The sequence below is a fragment of the Euwallacea similis genome, chromosome 2, assembly GCF_039881205.1.
Source record: "Euwallacea similis isolate ESF13 chromosome 2, ESF131.1, whole genome shotgun sequence".
Lineage (NCBI taxonomy): Eukaryota > Metazoa > Arthropoda > Insecta > Coleoptera > Curculionidae > Euwallacea > Euwallacea similis.
The window spans coordinates 7,386,710-7,406,418 of NC_089610.1; the positions used below are offsets into that span (position 1 = coordinate 7,386,710).

The window sequence follows — 19,709 nt, forward strand, 5'->3', positions numbered from 1 at the left end:
TTGGCAAATGAGACACTACGGTGGTAAAATTGAAGATAATGACATCACCGTCACGTAACTCATCTTGGAGACGAAATGACGTCGTAAGATTACTAATGCATGGCCGCCTTCCGTTCCAAATGTGGGACAAATTATAGTATCCACATAAATTATAATATTCGCACTTTATTTCAACGGCCATGTGGAGACTAGCTGGCAGTTTAAGTTAACAGGACATTAAAAATTTCGCTGTTAGTTTAGAAAAAATGCCAGTGCCTAAACCGTTTGTACAATTATCAGTTTTGTACTATTAGTGTTCTTGTGCACGTTCGCTGCGTATCCGCTTTTAGTCCATCGAAGGCAGTAAATGGAAGTTATAATCCTATGATCATCTTATAAAATTACGTTTCTGCGTTTCTAAATCAGCAGCTTTGCCATGTACTTTCTAACGTGAAATTTGTTTAACACTACCGAAACCACGTGATATACAGAATTATCCAAGAAGAAATGTACATCAAGAACTTGCGTTTAATACAATCTTCAACCCAACAATATTGATCAGTAATAAAATAATCGGTTCGTCATAACGTTATGCAAAAAAAGGGTTTTATGCTCGGTTTCCTTAGGTCGTTTTTGCAAATGTCTCCAAAAAATTTCATTTAACGGGCAACTAAAGCGTGCCGGAAAGCTATTTTTGCGTGCATTTTCCGAAACGATTTAAAAATACTTCATCGAGGGCATTATATCACCCAACACGTCGATAAATGTGTTGACTCGTGTTCGCGTAGCACTTTAGTGAAGGTGTCGAAAGGGCTTTTCGATGGCCGGAAAACGACCGAGTCGACTTCCGAAATGGAGTCTTATAAATCGTTTATTATTAGCTAAGGAGCGGGTAAAAAAAAATACTCCCAGATCTTTGGTAAAAACATTATATTGACATAGCTTTTTATACGAATAAAAATATATAAACAAAATTGTACACAAAATACACAATATAAGTACCAAAATAAAATGAAGAAAATCACGCGCTAATAGACTTCATAATTACGTTAATTAATCTACAGCTATAGAAAGGATTTTGTTTGCAGGAAAATTGGTTTTCCATACAGAACTAAAGTTTTTGTGTAAAAAAATCGTAATAGTTGTGTACAGAGAACAATTCCCTGTAAAAAAATATAAATCTCCTCTTTAAAACTATAATACAGATCTGTACAAAGCTGCATTTTACAAGAAAAAAACACATAAAAAATTGCTGATGTTTGGGTGCTTTTGACTTTCCCAATACACTGATTTCTTTACACAACAATTAATTTTTCTCAAAATACACAATAGGCATTTTGGCACCTACTTCTCTCCACAAAACAGGACTAGGAGAAACGTTCATCTCTTTAACCATCACAATACTATTACAATTTGTGCGGCAAAAAATCGTCAAAAAAAAGATGATCTAAAATTTAAACATTTCGAGGATTTTATCAATAAATTAACTAACGAAACAGTGTTACGCTTATACCTGCAGGCTCGATTTCCTTAATATATTTCTAGAAAATGTGGAATCTATCTCTAAAATTTACTCTTTAAATATATTATAATCCGCATATCGAACGATAAGTGCGCTCAATTGAAACCTTGAAACTGAAATTTCATATCAAAGATAATTCCAATGTTAACCACATCTGACTGGACTCGGTAATTCGTATTATTGCAGTGCCATCTTTGGAGATTCTACTAAATTTATGTAAAGTTAAGAATAAAAATTCTCCGTCTGATGGCGCCACAAACGAATTTTGCAGTTCAAGGGTCTGCATCATCCTTGCCTTGGTTTGTCCTTCAACTTCCTCCTATTTATTATCCAGGAGGTGCATGCACGTAATTTACATGCTGAGATTCGTATTCGATATGCGTCCCAATAACGTCTGATCACTTGGGTATTATTAAAGCTTTTTAGAGAAATTCTCTATCGAGGATTATTTAGGTGATACCGCTAGAACCATCTTGAGACGTAAATGATGCACAAACTGGGGCTTAAAAATATCTTGATACCCACAGGGCTCCCAGTGACGTCACCTAAAGAATACTTAAAAAAAACTCTATTTTTTACACGTCCAACTTGCTTTCCAAATGTTAAAATTAAATAAATTATAGTTTAAAACCTATCTAAAACTACAGCAATATACAAAACTCTCACTCACCCAGCGCATTTTCCACCTAGTTGCAAAATATAGTTTAAAAAAATTAAACCTCTATATACTTATTTTAAAGTAGGTGTAATCTCGGACTATTAGTTGTCTCTTGCATATATGAGGAGTTACTTGTTTGGAGCAGCACAAAGGGTCTAAATTCGAAATAAAAAGTAGATACAGTTTCTATACACAAGGTGTCTAAGTTGGGGTAACGTCTCCCTTATTTAGATATATGAAATTTCCATAAAAATGTTAAATACCTACATATTGGAACCTTTTTCGAGTCGAGGAATAAAGGATTTATCCAATTTATCAACTCCCACTATATAAAAATTGAATAAATTACTGAATCCCTTGAATTTTGAGAAAAACGCCGTATTGATATTTCAGACGCATTCAACCATTCATCAAAGGTAGAGTTACGGATGTTAATTAGGCAAAAAATAGTAATTCTGGTTATGAGAGAGTGAGAAATCTTATCTAGAACACTTTGTACTGTTTTCTTGGTTTTCCCCAAAGAAACCCCTGAACATGCACTCAAATCTTACCTGTGATTTAAGGTCGGGAGCCGCGCGCCGCCTCTTCTAAAGCCCGCACTTTAAGTTCGCGTTCACGCTGCTGCCTAAAATGCGAAAACTACATAAATTAAGTAACCCCGTTCCCAGGCAACCAGGCCGATTGTTCTATTCTAAAGTTCACCACTAAATAAACGGGAATGTGTACGTAATAATCCTCTGAAAAAAAAATAAATACAATCCTAGTATCAACCTTAGAAAAACGAAACCAAACGGACAACAATGCGGGAACCCAACGTAAATAAGCGAAGCGAAGCAGTTATTTTTTATCTGCAGATGTTCAATTTTTGCAATAATGTACATTCAATGCAAAAATTGACAAAAATACCAGACACCACAACAGACACATAAATGGGGGAAAGATTGACACGGACCTGAGATACTCCTCGTGTTGGGCTACGATGGAGGGATGCGGCGGAAACCTGTCCCTTTCGAGCAGCATCTGTCTTTGGAGCTGCTCATGGGCTGCCGCCTGAACAACAACAATACGCTTGTATTTTACCTTTATCACGTGTAATTCTGCATTTTATTGTCTCCATTTAGGTACGCTCATATAATAATCATCCACCTCAATTCAATAGTTACCTGATGGGCCAGTTGATCAGCATAGGGCCGCCCCAACAAATCGGGGTGATGCAGTCCTAGTGGCGCGTCCCGGCCCGGCATCAGGCCTGGCCTAGGGTAACCAGCTCCTCCAGATGCTAAAAAGTAATTCACACCTTCTCATATCAAATTTAAGATAAGTTCACATAAACTACTGACCTGGAAGAGGAAATCCGGCTGCGGCTGCCGCCGCCGCGGCTTCTTGCTGTGCCTGTTGTTGCTGGGGATGCAGGTGGAGGTGTGTATGCGCGTGAGTATGGGCATGGGTGTGCGCATGGTACTCCGGGGAAATCCCCGCCATCTGCAGTCGTACCTTCAACAACACGGTAAAACACCCTTGATAATATGGGACGGTACTAAATTAATCAAATCTGTTATAATGGTTTCTCATAGAGTAAAAATCATTTAAGAAGAGTTGACCGTATCATCGGCATGGACACACCCTTTGATGTGATGTTTTACTTTTGCATATTTCTGTAGCACAGGGCCTGAGAGAAAAGAAAATAATTGAGTTCTCTCTTTGTGAGGTCGCTGGTGGCATGTTCTTAATTGATGCCCATTTAGTTATCGATAATACAGCAATTTATTATATTTTCGCCATATTCACGTCTCGGAACTTTTAGAAGTAGAATATACTAAGACTCTTACCATGGGATCGGTTGCTAAAGCCAACCTCTCAGCGGCTTCAAGTTGGGCTGCTGCATGTGCGGGATGGTGAGGATGACCTGGTGGTCCCCCTGGTCCGCCTGGTGCCCCGGGTGGTGGTATGCCCAATCTTTCTAATCTACGAATTAAAAAAAAAACATTGAAAACTTTGTACGCTTGAAACAGTCTTTAAGATCAAATCTAGTAGTAAAAATTACCTTTCCCTTTCTAGTTGGCTTAGTTGAGCCGCACTACCCCCGGGATAAAGGGCGAAATGGTGCGGAAGGAGACCTGGACCGCCTGGTGGTCCAGCTAAACCAGCTGCGGCATACCTACGTTGAATTTCCAGCCAATGCGGATCTACAGTGTTAGGTGGACGCATGCCGGTTTTCATGATCTCTTCTTTCAAACTAAGATTGATTTAATATGAGATATGGGAATATTAGTTTCAACCAAATATATTCGTTTGAACCAATACACTAGAGAAATTATTATATGGAGCTTACCGATCGTTCAATTCTCTTTCGCGCAATTCTCTTATTTCCCTCTCCCGTTTCTCCCTCTCCAGATGCTCCAATTCCAATCTTTCTCGCGCTCCCGGTCCGTACATACTACTCAATTGATATTGAAGCATTGGATCCATCACAGACGGGGGGAGCAGTGATCTAGAAATAGAAATGTGGGTCCTGAATTCTTGAAATTTACTTTTGCTATTTTTGACGTGTTATCAATTTAAAAAATAAAATATATTATTTACCCTCTCATATGCCCGGGACTGAAGCCGGCATGGGGTCGCGCGTACTCCGATAGCTGGCGAAGTGCCGGCGTATCCGTAAATCCCGGCCTTGGAAACCTCTCATAGGGTGCTGATATGCTTTCCAGGGGACCCCTTAAAGTGTTCAAAGTTCACACGTGGAATATACATTTAAGAAACCTTCACAAAGCATACCTAGATGGAGGTTTAACGTCTGGTTTATCAGGGGTTTGTATTTTTCTTGCTTGAGCCTGCTGGGCCCTTTCGCGTTCCTCTCTTTCTCTCTCCGCTTGTTTTCTTAATCTACGAAAATTTCTAGTTAAAAGCAATACATAGTTAAAACCTATTTTCTTGCCGTTCTTCTCGTTTTCTCGCCAACTTAGAGTCGGGTACAGGTTTGAAAGTCAGATCGGTCCTTGTGCAGGAATTATGATCTCCCCTGTTCCAGTGCCGTAGGAAAATGGCGGATTGACTTCTATGACATTCCGTGTCCTCTATTCGAGGTTCTGGTGATGGCCCTCTATAAAAAGAAACTTAAAACGCTCCCGATTTCAATCTACAAAGTTTCTGAATTTTTTTGAGAAGATTTGAATGCGATTTTACTCGCGTCAATCCCGCCAAAGAGAGGACTAGAAGGCATAGAAATCTCAAAAAAGTTCGTTTTGAACACCGACAACACACCTTTCAGTTTCTCTGCCTTCTGATACGCCAGTATTGCTAGAATAAATCAAAGCACAGATGCATGTAATACACATGTGACCAACAAATCTGCGAGTACGGGGATATTTACCTGGGAGGTCCTGCAGGACTGTTTTGACCCTCATCTTCAGGCGAACCTTCGTGATCGGGTTCAATTTTCACTATATCGTCGCATATTTTCGGAGGTTGGGTCATAGGCGACGAGGTACTCGGAGGGTGCATTGAACTTTGAAGTTGCTGCTGTGAAATAGGGCAAAAGTTAATAAAATAGACGAAGTATTCTCTTTTCTTGTTACTTGTTGTTGTTGTTGCATGTTTGCTGCCGCTTGAGCTGCATGAGCACGAAGAGCATCCAGGGAGCTTCCGGACATTGGTGGAGGACCTGCAATTAGGGAAAAAATATAAGTTTAATTCTTGATCAAACCTATATATCCGTTACCACAGAAACAATAAAGCAATATCAACATAAGTTCAAATCGAGCGAAAGTCCAACGCAGCTCGGTACTTAAATTATTATATAATAATACTTTTTTTTTTCAAATAAAAAATAATAACTTACCCAGTCCGGAAGAATGATGACCCATATTAGGCGGTTGTATCATCAAATGATGGGGATTGGCCTGGGGCTGTCCTCCTCCTGTTTTTACTCTCATTAACTGTGATGGTGACATTCTATCGTGATGCGTGTGAGTGTGATGATGCGTGTGTTGACTATTTCCGCTAGAAGAAGATGAAGAGCTGGTCTGCTGTATCGTCGTACTCAAACCTGAAGGAGAGCCGCTACGCGGAGGCAAAGTTTTTTGGTTCACTTTATGTTGTACTTGGTGACTGGAACTTGTGCTGGTGCTGTGGGATATGGTGATGCTGCTGTGGCTACCGCCTCCGTAAGGCTGCTTCTCCACGCTTGCGTGAATGGAGCTATAATCCAATAAACTTGGCTAAAACTCTATAACTTCGTTTATATGTACATACCTATTATGTGATGTGCTTTGGTGATGTGTTAAAGTCATTTCGTGGCTCTGATGCCGTTCCCCTCCATGTTCATCCGACTCTCGCGTCTCTCTCTTTGTTGTAAGGGTACTGCTGGTACTATGCTGCGAGGACATAACTGTGGCGCTTAAGGTATCGATACTCTTGGGCGGCCCGGCCATTTCCACCCGGGAAGTGGGTGGAGGAATGGCATGCGGTTGCGGCACGGGATAGGGATAAGGGTAAGCCCCGAATGGGTACGGGGGATAGCCCGGGTGGCCGTGAAACTGGAACAACATAGGATCCTAGTCGAGTATTTTTGCGGAATTACATGAAACCTCCAAACAAAGTTCCTTACGTGCAAAAACGACGGGTGCACGAGATGAGGCGGGGGCATTGACGCCGGATACGAGGCGTGAGGCTGTGCAGGATGCGGCGCTGGTAACGATACGGGAAGGGGGTGCGAAGACGGGGTCGCACTACCTCCGATACTACCGGTACTGCTTCCCGGGCTGATTAAGTTGATAGCAGAGTGGGGTGAAGATGGGGGTTGTCGCAACGGAGGCGTTTGAGACACTACCTGTTAAACGAACGACTCAAATTGAAAATGAATCACATACTAATTATCAAAAAGCTTAGAAAGTATGCAAACGCTTAATTATCTTGGGAAATTATGCAACACGCTGAATTAATTTTGGTAGTTATTGAAAACATTTTATTTAAGTTTAAAATATTTTAATTGCAATACTAATTCTTTCTTCAATTTCTTAATCAACTGAGTAAAACGTTTAGGATAAAATCAAATACCTGCGGAGTTGGCGTGCTGCTTGTTTTAGGTGTAAGACACTTTTCACTGCCTCCGGATTGCGCAGGGCTAGCCCTGCTAGCTGAACCTCCTGAAAAGTCAATCTGTTCCTTCTTTATGTTTTCTAAGGCCGGCCCCGAAGGAGGGCGGTCCGAAACACTTCGTTCGGGGGTTCGCGGAGGTTGTGGTGGGGGTAGATATCCGGGAACCTGGAAAGTGTTAAGTGAGAAATATATACAAAGGACACGATAACTATTAACGAAACAACCACTTTACTGCACATTTTCACCTGAAAAACATCGGTAAACATGCCACAACGCTTAGCCAACATAAATTTCCATAAAACCATTTATTAATGACAATATTTACCATAAAAACCCTACTACTTTATTGCCCATAAATCTCATTAATACTAGAACTGTGATTACTATAATACCCACACATACATATCTATTATATCACCAGTAAATAACAATTACATCTTTTGACCTACCTTGACATCTTTCAAGCTTTGCAAGGGATCGGCAAGATGGCTCGGCGGTGGCGGCACGAATCCGGCGGAAGATGGTGGCAATCCCTGGGAAGCTGGTGGCAAAGGAGGGTAACTGCTGGCATAACTAACAGAGGGAGCACTAGCCGGAGATTCCGGCATTTCCTGTTTAATCTTCAAATTCTGTGGCTCATTCTGCTGTTGTTGAAGATGTGAAGGCTGCTGCGGAGGCTTATCCAAAGATCTGGGGGAATGGGGACGCCCGTAGGGCGGCATAAATCCGTAATGCCCCATTGGTGGGGGCGGCTGGCAGCCGCCGATTGTGACCAAATTTCCGGACTGCATGGGGAGAGGCGGCTGGCCAATTGGAGATGCTGGGACCGAAGCCAAATCGGGTCGATCTAGTTTGTCTTGGCGCGACTTTTCCTCCTGCACGAATAGTTTTATTGGTATTTTCAATTATGGGAAAGACATAATTAAGAACAACGAGAAATAAAATGATTCAAGATATAAAATTTGTTATTTTAAACTAAACACATTGAATCAAAATCGTGAGTTCAAAAGAAAAGTAAAATCAAGCGTCTTCAAATATTAGCTGACTTCTGAACCATGGTAAAGCATTATCGTTCACGAATGCACGTTAGTTATATTTATATTCTCAATCTATTTTCTTACCTCGTTAGATCTAGAGGACTGCGTCGGTGGCAAATGCTGTGCCATCGGCACATTCTGAGGCACACTGAGAGAAGCGATGCTTCCATAGGGTAAAGATTCCCCTCTATTTTGACTGGTAAGTTCCATGGGCTCCTCGCGCGGCTCTAGTTTGACCACCGTTGTGGGATTTGGTGACTCTCTAAAAATTGTTTATTGAAATAAAATTTTTGAGTAACTCTTCTGCATCTTCCATGAAAAATAAATAGTACCTTGGAGGTTCCCTTCCCGGATAACTATAAGGAGACTGGTCCTGCGGCCTTCCATCTTTCAAATAACTGGAATGATTCATATTAACGATAGGCTCCTTGTTTTCCTTAAGATTCATTGCATGATTTGACTGAAGATGACTTAAAGCTGAATCTTTCATTCCTACAAAAACCATTTGCATTAAAGTTTTGTAACTAATTCTAATCTCATGCGAAAACTCACCGAAGCTGAGACTGTCCTTTAAATTCAAATTCGAATGCATATACAATGGACTATCCTTGTAATTCAAACTGTGATTAGATGGCTGGCTGCTGGAGTCTTCCTTGGAGCTTATGCTCAACAATGAGGCGTCATTGCTCGAATCCAATTCCTCTTTAATCAACGGCTTCTCAACTGCCACTTTAGGCACTCCCAACTCAGTTTTAAATGGTGGCTTCTGGTCAACTAACTGCAAGCTTGGCGGGGGTGACTGGGCAATCAACGGCTCCTTAATTTCCTCCTTCACATCCTCAACTTTCGGCTGCAATATTTCTTGTTTAATTACAGGTTCGTTCTTTGTCATCTCTTCTGCTTGTCCGAAGCTTGAAGTAAATTTCAGACTGTCTTTAATGTCCAGTGATCCTTCCAGATTTCTGTTGAATATGAAATGTATAAGCACGAAAATTTGGTAAAGTAAAGTTAACCTTTTGATAAGGTTTTTCCTTTCATTTAAGTCCTCAGGCAGACGTATTGAAACATTCAAAGGTGTGGATTCTCCAGGAGTAGCAGCAGATGTTTTACTCGACGTTATGACAGGTACTGAAGTAGCCACGGATTTAGGCTCCAATTCTTCTGTTTTCAGTACCGGCTTAACGGAATCCTGGCATCAAAAATCATACATAAGTCATCAGAGATTTCAATTTCCATATCAATTAAATTAATTTTAATTATTTTATTAAAATTAATTTGAAATTCCACAAATATACTATAAAATATCTTGAAGGCGAGAAATTCATCTTAATTTTCTTACTTGTCCAAGAACATTATTAGTTGCATTGGAACTGACGATGGTGCTAACAGGAATAGTTGCTGCAGACACAGTTGTAGCCACATTGCTATTATTGCTAGAATCAGCGCTGTTGCTATTATCTTGACTACTCTCAGGATTATCTACATCTTCATTCACTGAGCCTGAGTCTGATACCACACTGGCAGGGCTATCGGCCCGCTCCCTTTTTTTCTTAAAGACGCTACAGCTCTCTTTGTCGCTTAAATCGACATCGTCAAGTTTCTCTTGCTACAAAAATTTAATTTAAGTAGAGAAATTACTATTTTACGACTTTCGAAATGGCATTACCTGTGCCCTCTTCCTGCTCTTATTGGGAGTATCGGATTTGTCGTTTTTGCCCTTCTTAGTCTTCGCTTGAGAGCCCGAAAGATTGCTAGGAGTTCCCGGCTTCTCGCTGCCGCCATTGCTTTTTACGGGCGTCTTTGGTTCCGGTGTTTCTAATTTTGTAAAAAATTAATTTCACTATTTTTGAAAAATAAATCAATTAATCACCTCGTTTTCCTCGGGTTTTACTACTAGGAGGTTGCTCCTTGCTTCCCTTATTTCTTGTGCGCATGCGTTGGGGGCTTTGGTCGGGACCTTCTAAATGGGAAAACATGTACTTCAAAGTATTATACGAATTTATTATGTTAGAGGAGCAATAACAATTTATGTTCCAGCCATTTACCTGCCGGTGGTGTGTTGGATGTTGCTGCAGGAGCGGTAAGCGGAGGTAACTCATTAGTTTTCCTCCAATAAGCGCGACAATCCCAACACAAAATTTGCTTATCCTTGCCACCCGGTTGCCAGTCTTTGGAACCTACGAAATCAAACATTTACATTAACCAAACATCATGAAGATTTCTAGGTAACTGTATTAGGAAGATAATGACACAGGAAATCTTCCAGTTAATAATTTTTTCGTTAGTCCTACGATATAATCATTACATGTAGTTTCCTTGAAATTTAACTCATTCAACTAATGAAAAGAAAATGTCAAATCTAGACTCACGCAATACTGACTTTGAAGTGCTTTTTTTACTGAATGTCTTATACATACTTGTAGTGAAACAATGCGAACAACGATACTGCGAATCTCTGCTATCGCTATCTTCTTCGCTCTCATTATCGTCCTCAGTCACCGAGCTAGTTTCATCAGGCTTCTTTTCACCCGGCTGGGGGGAAGGCCTGCTTTCTGTGGACTCAGGAGCAGGAGTTGCTGCCCCACTCGTACGACCTAAAAAAAGATTCTAGTAGCTACTTAGCCAAAAATGGTTTTAAAAGCAAAAAAACAAAAGTGAATCCAACAATTCTACGTTGATGCACTACAAAAATATACAGGTCACTACACACAATCATCCTAATGCCGTACTCGATATTGACAAATTCGTGAAGTTGTGGCCCTGTATATTTTGTAGAGGTGGCCGTGATGAATGAAACAATATAGATGAGTTTTTCTTTACTGAAAAGCTTTTATTTGTCGTTGACGTATAATGCTCATAATCTTCCTACAAAACATGCACTTGAGGGTTAGTACTCATTTGAGGAGGTTAGGAGTAAAATTGCCTGGTAATAAATTCTTGAATATGAGCATTGTTGCAGTGGCCACCTCTAACCTGGATAACCACAACTTACCTGCAGCCGCCGTACCTCCTCTACTATTTCTGGTGTTCCGGATGCGTCTCAAAGACCCTTGTCTGCGCCTCCTGTGCGGTCGATTGTTGTTTGCACCTGGAGTCTTCTTCCAAAGATAGTAAAACTCCACCAATTCCGGCTACAAGACAATTAAATTAGTCAAAAATTAGTTATATATATTTTTTATAAACTACTGTGTCTCTATGTGGTAATAGATCTTTGCGAATCCGGAAAAAGTTCTTGCCGAACTGCCTCAGACCTTTTACGAATCTTTTGGTCTCCTCTTCGCTCCATTTCTTATCAATTCCCTTAGGAACTGGGCACTTAACCAATGCTTGTAAAGCTCTTCCTGGGTCATAACCCGAGTCATGCAACTAAGCACCAAAACATTAAACCATTTATTAATTCATAGTTTTAGATAAAATCTACCACATCCAGAGCATTGATGGTCGTGTCATCCCTCGATGCCGCATTAGCTCCGTCTTCAGGACAACCTCCATCACACATTCCCGCAAAAGCAGCCATGCTTCGAGCGGCTCGAAGATACATCAAAAGGTCCGAGTCCATAGTCATGGCGGGGACCCATCTATGGATGGGATATTTGAAAAATAAATTGTTAAAGAAGAAGTTGTATCTAACCGCAATTCCTCTCGAATATGAGTATCCTCCGGATCAGGGGGGAGTTGCTCTGGTGGCACTCCTGGCCTATATTCAGGTAGGCGGGCCTATTGGACATGGTGATGATGTTAGAGATTTCAGTGTTTTACATAAAGCCTATATTATGCTACAAACCTAGCTAGGTATACAGATATGTACAAAGTAAGTATAATGAGCGTTTCTGAAAGGTGGTTCAATAAATGGTGACATAAAAATGTGATTTTTTTATGAGTTATAGCTGTTTATACAGCGCAAAATACATGACATAACGCTCGAGAGTTGTACAAAAAGTTGAAAATATATTAACTTTCTTTGTTGTGTATGTGCTATAAGCTGCATAAGTGATAATAGGTATCACCACAAAGCCAATTTTCTATAGTAAGCGTTCCATTATGCGGTATGCGCTCTATAAACTAGTGATAAACTGATACTGATCCTGATATATTAACTTTCTATTGGGCATATTTCGCAAAAATACTGCATAAGTAGTTGAAAATTTAATACCTATAATAAAAACCCTAAGTGCCCAAAATATACAGGGTGTTTTTTAATAAGTGTCCCATGCTTATATGGACTTTTTATCTTAAAAATACCCGAGGAATTGTCCTGTGAAATATCGGATACTTTTTAAAAAAAACCCTGTATATATTATAAATATTTATGGCACGGAAAGTCAAATTACTAAGTATGTAATTCATAACAGACGACTATAAATACGTACCTGCAATACTAATAGGAATAATTAACTTTTGATAGATAATCATGTAAGGACATGAAGCTTTTAGCTGTATCTGACTAGTCTATTCCTTATGCTGAATTCACAGTTTAAATTTCTAAGAACATTTATTGACTAGATTTATTGCTAGCAAGTGTATTTGTAGACAAATATAATGTATCAATAGCTACTTAACATCACCTCTGCAACCATAAGACAACAAAGAAATGACTGAATCACCAATAGAATTTTTTCTCAGATTTCCCAAAGTGAGACCTTTCGATGACATAAAACCAGCTGTTAAGGTAACACATTAAGAGGTGCTCTGCGTGAGACATTGTTGTCTGCTGGATCTTTTCATAGAGAATGTATATAGGCCACTGAGAGCATGTGGATAGAAATACCATGTTTCTGTAGATCCTCACCATCGTAGTAGTTTTATTCCAATTAACAAAGATGATGTAACTCAGATACGTAAAAAAACAGTCAAAATTCGAGCATATTATGTCATAAAAAATCACATTTCAATTTCATAAAGTAAGAAAGAATTTGGAAGTGAACCAACTTTTAGTAACGTCAGATATTTGTAGACGCTCAATGCCGAGGCAAAACGGCTCGACCCATTTGATTGCCGCATAGGTGCGAAAAAGTTAGAAACTGAAGTGATCTAATAAAGGAATGGTTGCAACGTTGCAGAATTTTTCTTTAAGCTCTGTGGATGTTCTTTTTTCTTTGACAAAAATAATACATATTTCATTCCTTAGATTTCCAAAAGTACGATATTAGAGCTTGAAGTTCCCATACTTTTAACTACTCTTTCCTCCTTTTTTTACACTTATTTACAACAAATAAAATTACACCCAAATGTTAGTGACACTCACATTGACATATTGCGAAATCTAACTACCTTCTTTATTACACTAAGGTCGAGTTGTATGCCCTAGTGTTAAACTTAACCTGGGACTTTGACACGTAAGTATTGTACGTGTGTAGTGTATTTGGCACTAAGGCAATATATAAAATCTCCAGTTAACCCGCAGGTGGAGTTCAAACTGAAGCTATACAACCGGGTATAAAAAAATGTTAAGACTATCGACTACCCTACAAAACACACAGTCTTACTGGCCGAAAGATACGTCACCTGTATGTTAATTCGGCGCAGCCTCGTTAGTCGTGACTTTGACTACCATGCTCTTTCCAAAGTCATGCCAATTAGGAATTTGTTTTTTATTTGTATTTACAAGAGGTGCCTTCGCAGTAAGAGATTCCTCCACTTTTGACACGTAAAGAAGGTTATTTCTTGCCTGCCAAATGGTGCAAAAATCTTACTGCAAAACCTCCTCAGCCAAGTACTAAATGACAATACCCAACTGTCTAAGAGAAAAGTCCAAAAAAGTAAAAATTTGGCGGTTACCGTGTGTTTGATCGGATTGGTCAACGTACATAAATATCTTTTACCTGGTTGCTGGGACCCACCCTGATTTCGCCCTGAGTCTGCGCCATCTGCTTCCGTAATTTGCCTATAGCTGAAAGACTTTAGAGGTAGTCTAGGTATTGCTGGAACAAACCAAGTCATTAAATACTGCATAAAAGGCTGTAATTATTGCTGTCTGTTTATTATCATATGTAATATAATAAAAGCAGTGACAATTACCAATTAATCTTAGGAAAATATGCAAGAATGGAATTTGGAAGGTCTTGCACTCGAGAAGTACGCGCACTCGGGCTTTTTTTCTAATCCAGATTGCATGATTGCATATTGATCTAAAATTATCTAGGAGTTTCAACGCACGAGTTACATTCGGAGGAGAATGTGACGAGTCAAATGCTAGGTATACTGCGTGACATAAAAAAGAAAACACCCCGTAAAAATGGTTTGATTTAAATAATTTCTGGTGTGCATATTTCTTATATTAACAAACACAAGTACATCGTTAAAGAATGAAGCAAATAAGATGGTTAAAGCCCGAGAACAACTTAATAATATGCCGGCTCTCCACGTTGTCATATGCACTCATGAACACGTATAGGCAACAATTCAATGAGATGATCGATGTGCTCTTGAGGGTCTCACTCCAGGCTATTTGTATGGCATTACAACGCCACTAGGATTAGTGAGAGATGAGGTAACCTACTATCCACAATATCCCAGACATGTTCAATTGATCATAGGTCTAAAGATCAGGATAGCCAAGGCAACAAATCGATTTCGTTTTCTTGAAAGAAATCCATAGTAATCCGGAGCACACGCAAGACTACGTTATCTTATTTCAAAAACTGGACTGCAGTGTTCCGAGATACGGAAGAAGATACTTATCCAATACTTCTTGGCTGTACATTAGAGCGATCATATTGCTTCTGACGAAAACCAAACGCGACCTGCTACCATGAGCAATAGCACCCTAAATCATTATCCCTACAATCTAGTGCGCCTCGTCGCCTTCTCACTCTTCCTTGGTCATCATACACACCAAGACAAAATCAGGATTCGTTGCTCAAGGCTATAGTATCCCATTCTATGTTGCATTTCACCAGTTCTCTGTATCACTATAATCGATTTTGTAGCTGAAGAATGGTAAGAGGTAGCGCACGTTGGGGTAAATGATTCGGATCCCAATAGACCGTCCATGCCTTCAACGAGACGAACGTGTCTCTTAACGCCAAAAGTTTAAAGCGGCCATCTTGAGTTTCTATAGTTCTACGCCTTCCTGAACCTCTCTGTCTTTGTAACTGACCGCGGTATTTAAACTTCGGTTCAACCTAGTGGTGAACCTCCTGTTACTAAGCATATTGGACAAATCAAAGAACACTTTCTGCAAGTACTGTACACCAATAAACGATATTCTCGCCCCATAAGGTTGATTTGCGGTTGCACCTTTTACGGTCAAAAAAATATCTAAAATTCCTGATAACGCAAAAACGAATGTGAGACTACAATTGATGGAAAAATTTATCGTTTTTAGTATTTATGTAAACGAACCAGTTTTACAGGGTGTTCTTTTTTTCTGTCACGCAGTATATTTGTAGCATCTTTGTAGAAATTTTGGCTCTACGACAGAAATTTTATATTTTTGAATAGAATTTCATCGCGATAACATTTCTATCACTGCCTATCTATTATCGTGGCTACAACTGTTATTAGCAAGGAAATGCTTCATTGTTAGTGCTGAGCAGGTGGTGAATAAAATTCTCAATTAAGAGTTTTCAACACCGCTCGTTTTTGCGGGCGCATTAAGGTAATGTACGAACTTGATTATAAACTTAGTGGCTTTATCAAAATTACAACAGAAACGCTATCAGCGAATTGCACCTCCTCCAGAAATCAGGTAAAATGACGAACATTTTCCAAGTACACAACCATTTCGAATTGCTCGAACTAGGCTACACGTTGTTTCTGCGTCAATTATTCACGCTTAATGGCTTGTTAGTTTTTGCAATTGCACGCTAACAAATGCTTAGTCCGGCCAAAGACTAATACATACATGGACTGCGAAATGAGTAAACACAAGTTCAGGAGTTTTACCGCAATTTACACCATAATTAACACTGAAAAACTACCCAGAGTTCGGAACAAAAACAGTGAATTGTGGACGGTAAACGAAGCGGAAAGTTTCAATACGAGTGTGTTGTCTATTTATTATGTACCCAGCAACATTTTTAGTTATAATCACCTCACACGTCGTTTACAGTTTAATCATTATAAACAGCAGCGCGATTAATAATTTTTAGGCTCGAAAAACTTTTGAAGTCGAATGTGTGCCAAGTAAATCGACCTTTAAAATTTAACGACTGCAGCTTCCACCTTATTGAAACCGATTGGTGTACGTATGCGTGCTTGCTTGTGATTACTAGGATTTGCTGAAAACAAGCTCCTTTAGATATTAAAAATATAATTCCTATAGGCATTAAAAGTGGATTATACATGAATTTACAGGGACACTTCAACGTCTTATAATCTCATTTGCTCGTGTACTAATGACTTACAATGGGATTAAATGCAATGACTATTTGCAAAATCACAAATTCCCTTAGGGGTTTCCAAGTCTCGCACTTAAACTGATCGATCTGGTAGATCGCAGATGACAAACCCCCAACCAAAGCCCAAAAAAAGGCCCCTTTATCCCCCCATTGTGTATTTACATGTGCCGCCTTCACTGAATACAGATCATCGGCCATTTACATGACAATGAAGAGGAGAGCAGGCGATAATCGCCGAGAAATGTTTATTTTGGGCGCTCTCTTTCCCTCCCCAGGCCCGACTATTGATTTGGAGTTATAAAGACCGAATAAGTCACACTTTATGGGTTATTTACGATGGATCCCTTGTCTCTGACAAGAGGGTGACCCTAAATGCGGTTTTCCGCACGATGTTATTGCCTCGGGGACGTGTGCTGAGATTAGAGACGGTAACTGACAAACCTATTTCACCAAATGTTGTAAACAGAGATCCTTTTAGGGGTACTGTAAAGGAAAATAATGTGGCTTTAGAGTCTTTCTATATTAACCCTTTCACTGTAGTAAGCGTTTTACTAAGTCGTGCCTGCTATGCGGCTGTTTTGATTAGGTGCTGATCAACTCGATTACCGCAATTAAGGGAAGAAATGATATGTGTGCTGATACGATATTCCCGCAGTTATTAACATAGCTTATCCAGGACCGTATTTGCTATAATTATGTAATCGATCTAAAGTCTATCTTAACATTAGTCTAAACTTGAATTAAAAAAAAAAACGCGGTAAAAATAGTTTAAGCAAACCGAAAATAATAAAACGATCTAGATGAGTGGTGCGATTCCTACGTCATCATATTAAAAGAAATTAAAAAATGCTAGTACGCACCTGGCAACAAAAGTGCGGGTCAACATGGTTCCCTCCGGGAAAAGTCAAAGTTTTCTAAACAGTCTCTGACCATCCCGAGAAAAAATGTATTACTACGTATAGGAAACACAGAACACATAAAAAATAACGTATTTGACCGGGTGCCACAATTAATGTTCAAAAAGGTCGCGAGTATTCATCCGGTTTCCGTGACACGAGTACAAAACATTTTACGTAGATATACAGTTCCTACAGTGAAAGGTATAAAATTTCCCAAAACAACCCTAGTATGCAAAAATGGGCATAGAGAATGAAGAACTATTGAAAATAATAAACCCATCTCAGTCAAGGATCTTTCAAGTACATTCAATACCAATATTTCTTAGACAATTTGACATTTATACCTAGACAATTTTGATGATTTTATAGGGTATCTCCACCATTATAGAAGCTAGAACAAACATTCATCTAACAATTTTTTAGAAAATTTAACTTCAAATTTAGTGACATTCTTTAAATGTTTCTATCAACAGCTTCTTTTAGGTTCTAACAGAAAGTTTTTTTTTTTAATCGAACACCTTGTGTATCTAGTATTACATATTTTAAATCGTCAGTTCAATAACTATCAAAAAGTATCAAGAATAAAACGATTTTAGTTTCTTTTTTTATTACTGTGAATTAACCTGAAGTAAATTATGTAACAGAAGAGTATGAATGAGTCATTAAAATCTTTGTAAAAAACATTAAATTATATCAAATGTTAAAGTGGGCCTGTATACTATGTAATAAAATTGGTTCAGGCCTGAAACAATGACAACATAAAATTTTACTAAAAAACTTGGCTTGAGAGAGTCTTCAGATCCCATCTATCTACTCCCATTCTGTCCTCAGTTTTACCTATTCCCATATAAATCCATCTATATATAATAAAAGAATCCCACTGCTAGAATTGGGGTTAAAAACGTATGGGCTACTCCAAGAGCTTGTTAATGGGTCTTGGACATAGACATGATAAAAGGGGACATCCATAGGAGAGGTGAGGGTGCCTTCTACACACTTCTTGCAAAAAAATAAGCCTACTTGACTATAAACTTTCTGAAAAAGTTATTCAGTTGAAATCACCATGGCAATTGAGGGATTTTTTTTTCATCTTTCAGATCAAAAACGTATTGAAATCAAGGGGAAGATTTGTTAGGTATATTGATGTACATTAGAGGTATCTTCAAAGTATTTCTGAGGTATCATTAATAACATTAAACTACCGACAGTTAAACGCACTAATTTCACTCACGTTCAAAATTGTTTTGTCACCAACTTTTGGTAATCATAACTGCTTTGTTCACATACATAATTTTTTAATGATAATATATATATTTTAATCGAAAATCGGGAGTGGAAATACGCAGATACACTATCCATTGGTGGATAGTGTATCTGGATAGCGTATCATAACTCCAAAAAATAAGCGAACCAACATAACCCATAATTTTTTACCATTTGCAAAGGGGTAGTAGGTCATGAAAACTCGAGTTTGACGGTTTTCCCCATCTTACTTGCATGTGAAAAAGAGATAGGTAGAGAAAAAAGTGAAGACATCCGCTGTTGCCTTCCAGAAGGGGCCAACAAAATTATAATTAATTATCACATAATAATCGCGGAAAACAAGGCGGAAGACAATGAACAATGAAAGGATAATGAAAAGCTGATTACTGTGTGATTACCATCATAAACATTTTGACAAATTAACTGGCGCCCCCACTACTGGCAAAACATACACTCAGGACACAGTCGCTAATTAGTAATGCTAATTGGATAATAATTAACCGTTGGGACAGATTCAAAGCCCTAGGAGTTACCTAGGCCGAAAAGGATCCTTTGTTCGCATTACAGCAACAGAATTCTATGGTATAATACTAGAAACAAGAACTTAAATGCTAATTTCAAGCATCCATTAAATTAATGGACTCACCTTGGATTGCTACATTATAACTCACGTATTTACACTGTAGGGTCCGATTCGGGGAGCCCGGGAACTTAACGGCCGACTGAACGAAGTCAAACGCACTTTACACACAATTTTCTCGCAATTTTAAAGATTTTGCAATGGAAATTCTAAGGGAAAACTATTAAAAACACACCAAGGAGTTATCGATCTACGGCGGCCATTTTAATCTCGATGCGATTTTCTTTCTTTATTTGAAATTTCAATCATCCTTGTTTAATTAGTGGAGACAT

General features: G+C 39.0%; 1 protein-coding gene across 1 annotated transcript; it reads right to left on the reverse strand.

The window, feature by feature from the left end:
* Positions 1-892: 892 nt before the first annotated feature.
* Gug (Grunge) lies at positions 893-19,646 on the reverse strand. Its single transcript, XM_066405331.1, is given in 34 exon segments — positions 893-2,314; positions 2,711-2,784; positions 3,112-3,209; positions 3,323-3,438; positions 3,500-3,653; positions 3,989-4,124; positions 4,204-4,395; positions 4,492-4,650; positions 4,743-4,874; positions 4,935-5,042; positions 5,095-5,259; positions 5,421-5,456; positions 5,530-5,686; positions 5,689-5,820; positions 5,998-6,356; positions 6,411-6,694; positions 6,766-6,987; positions 7,215-7,421; positions 7,706-8,131; positions 8,378-8,555; positions 8,626-8,785; positions 8,846-9,255; positions 9,307-9,482; positions 9,633-9,899; positions 9,960-10,108; positions 10,164-10,253; positions 10,339-10,470; positions 10,711-10,887; positions 11,286-11,424; positions 11,480-11,659; positions 11,715-11,871; positions 11,925-12,010; positions 14,101-14,214; positions 19,444-19,646. Coding segments are annotated over 32 exon segments (5,511 nt in total). The 5' UTR covers positions 14,161-14,214; positions 19,444-19,646; the 3' UTR covers positions 893-2,314; positions 2,711-2,717.
* Between the last annotated feature and the right edge of the window lie 63 nt (positions 19,647-19,709).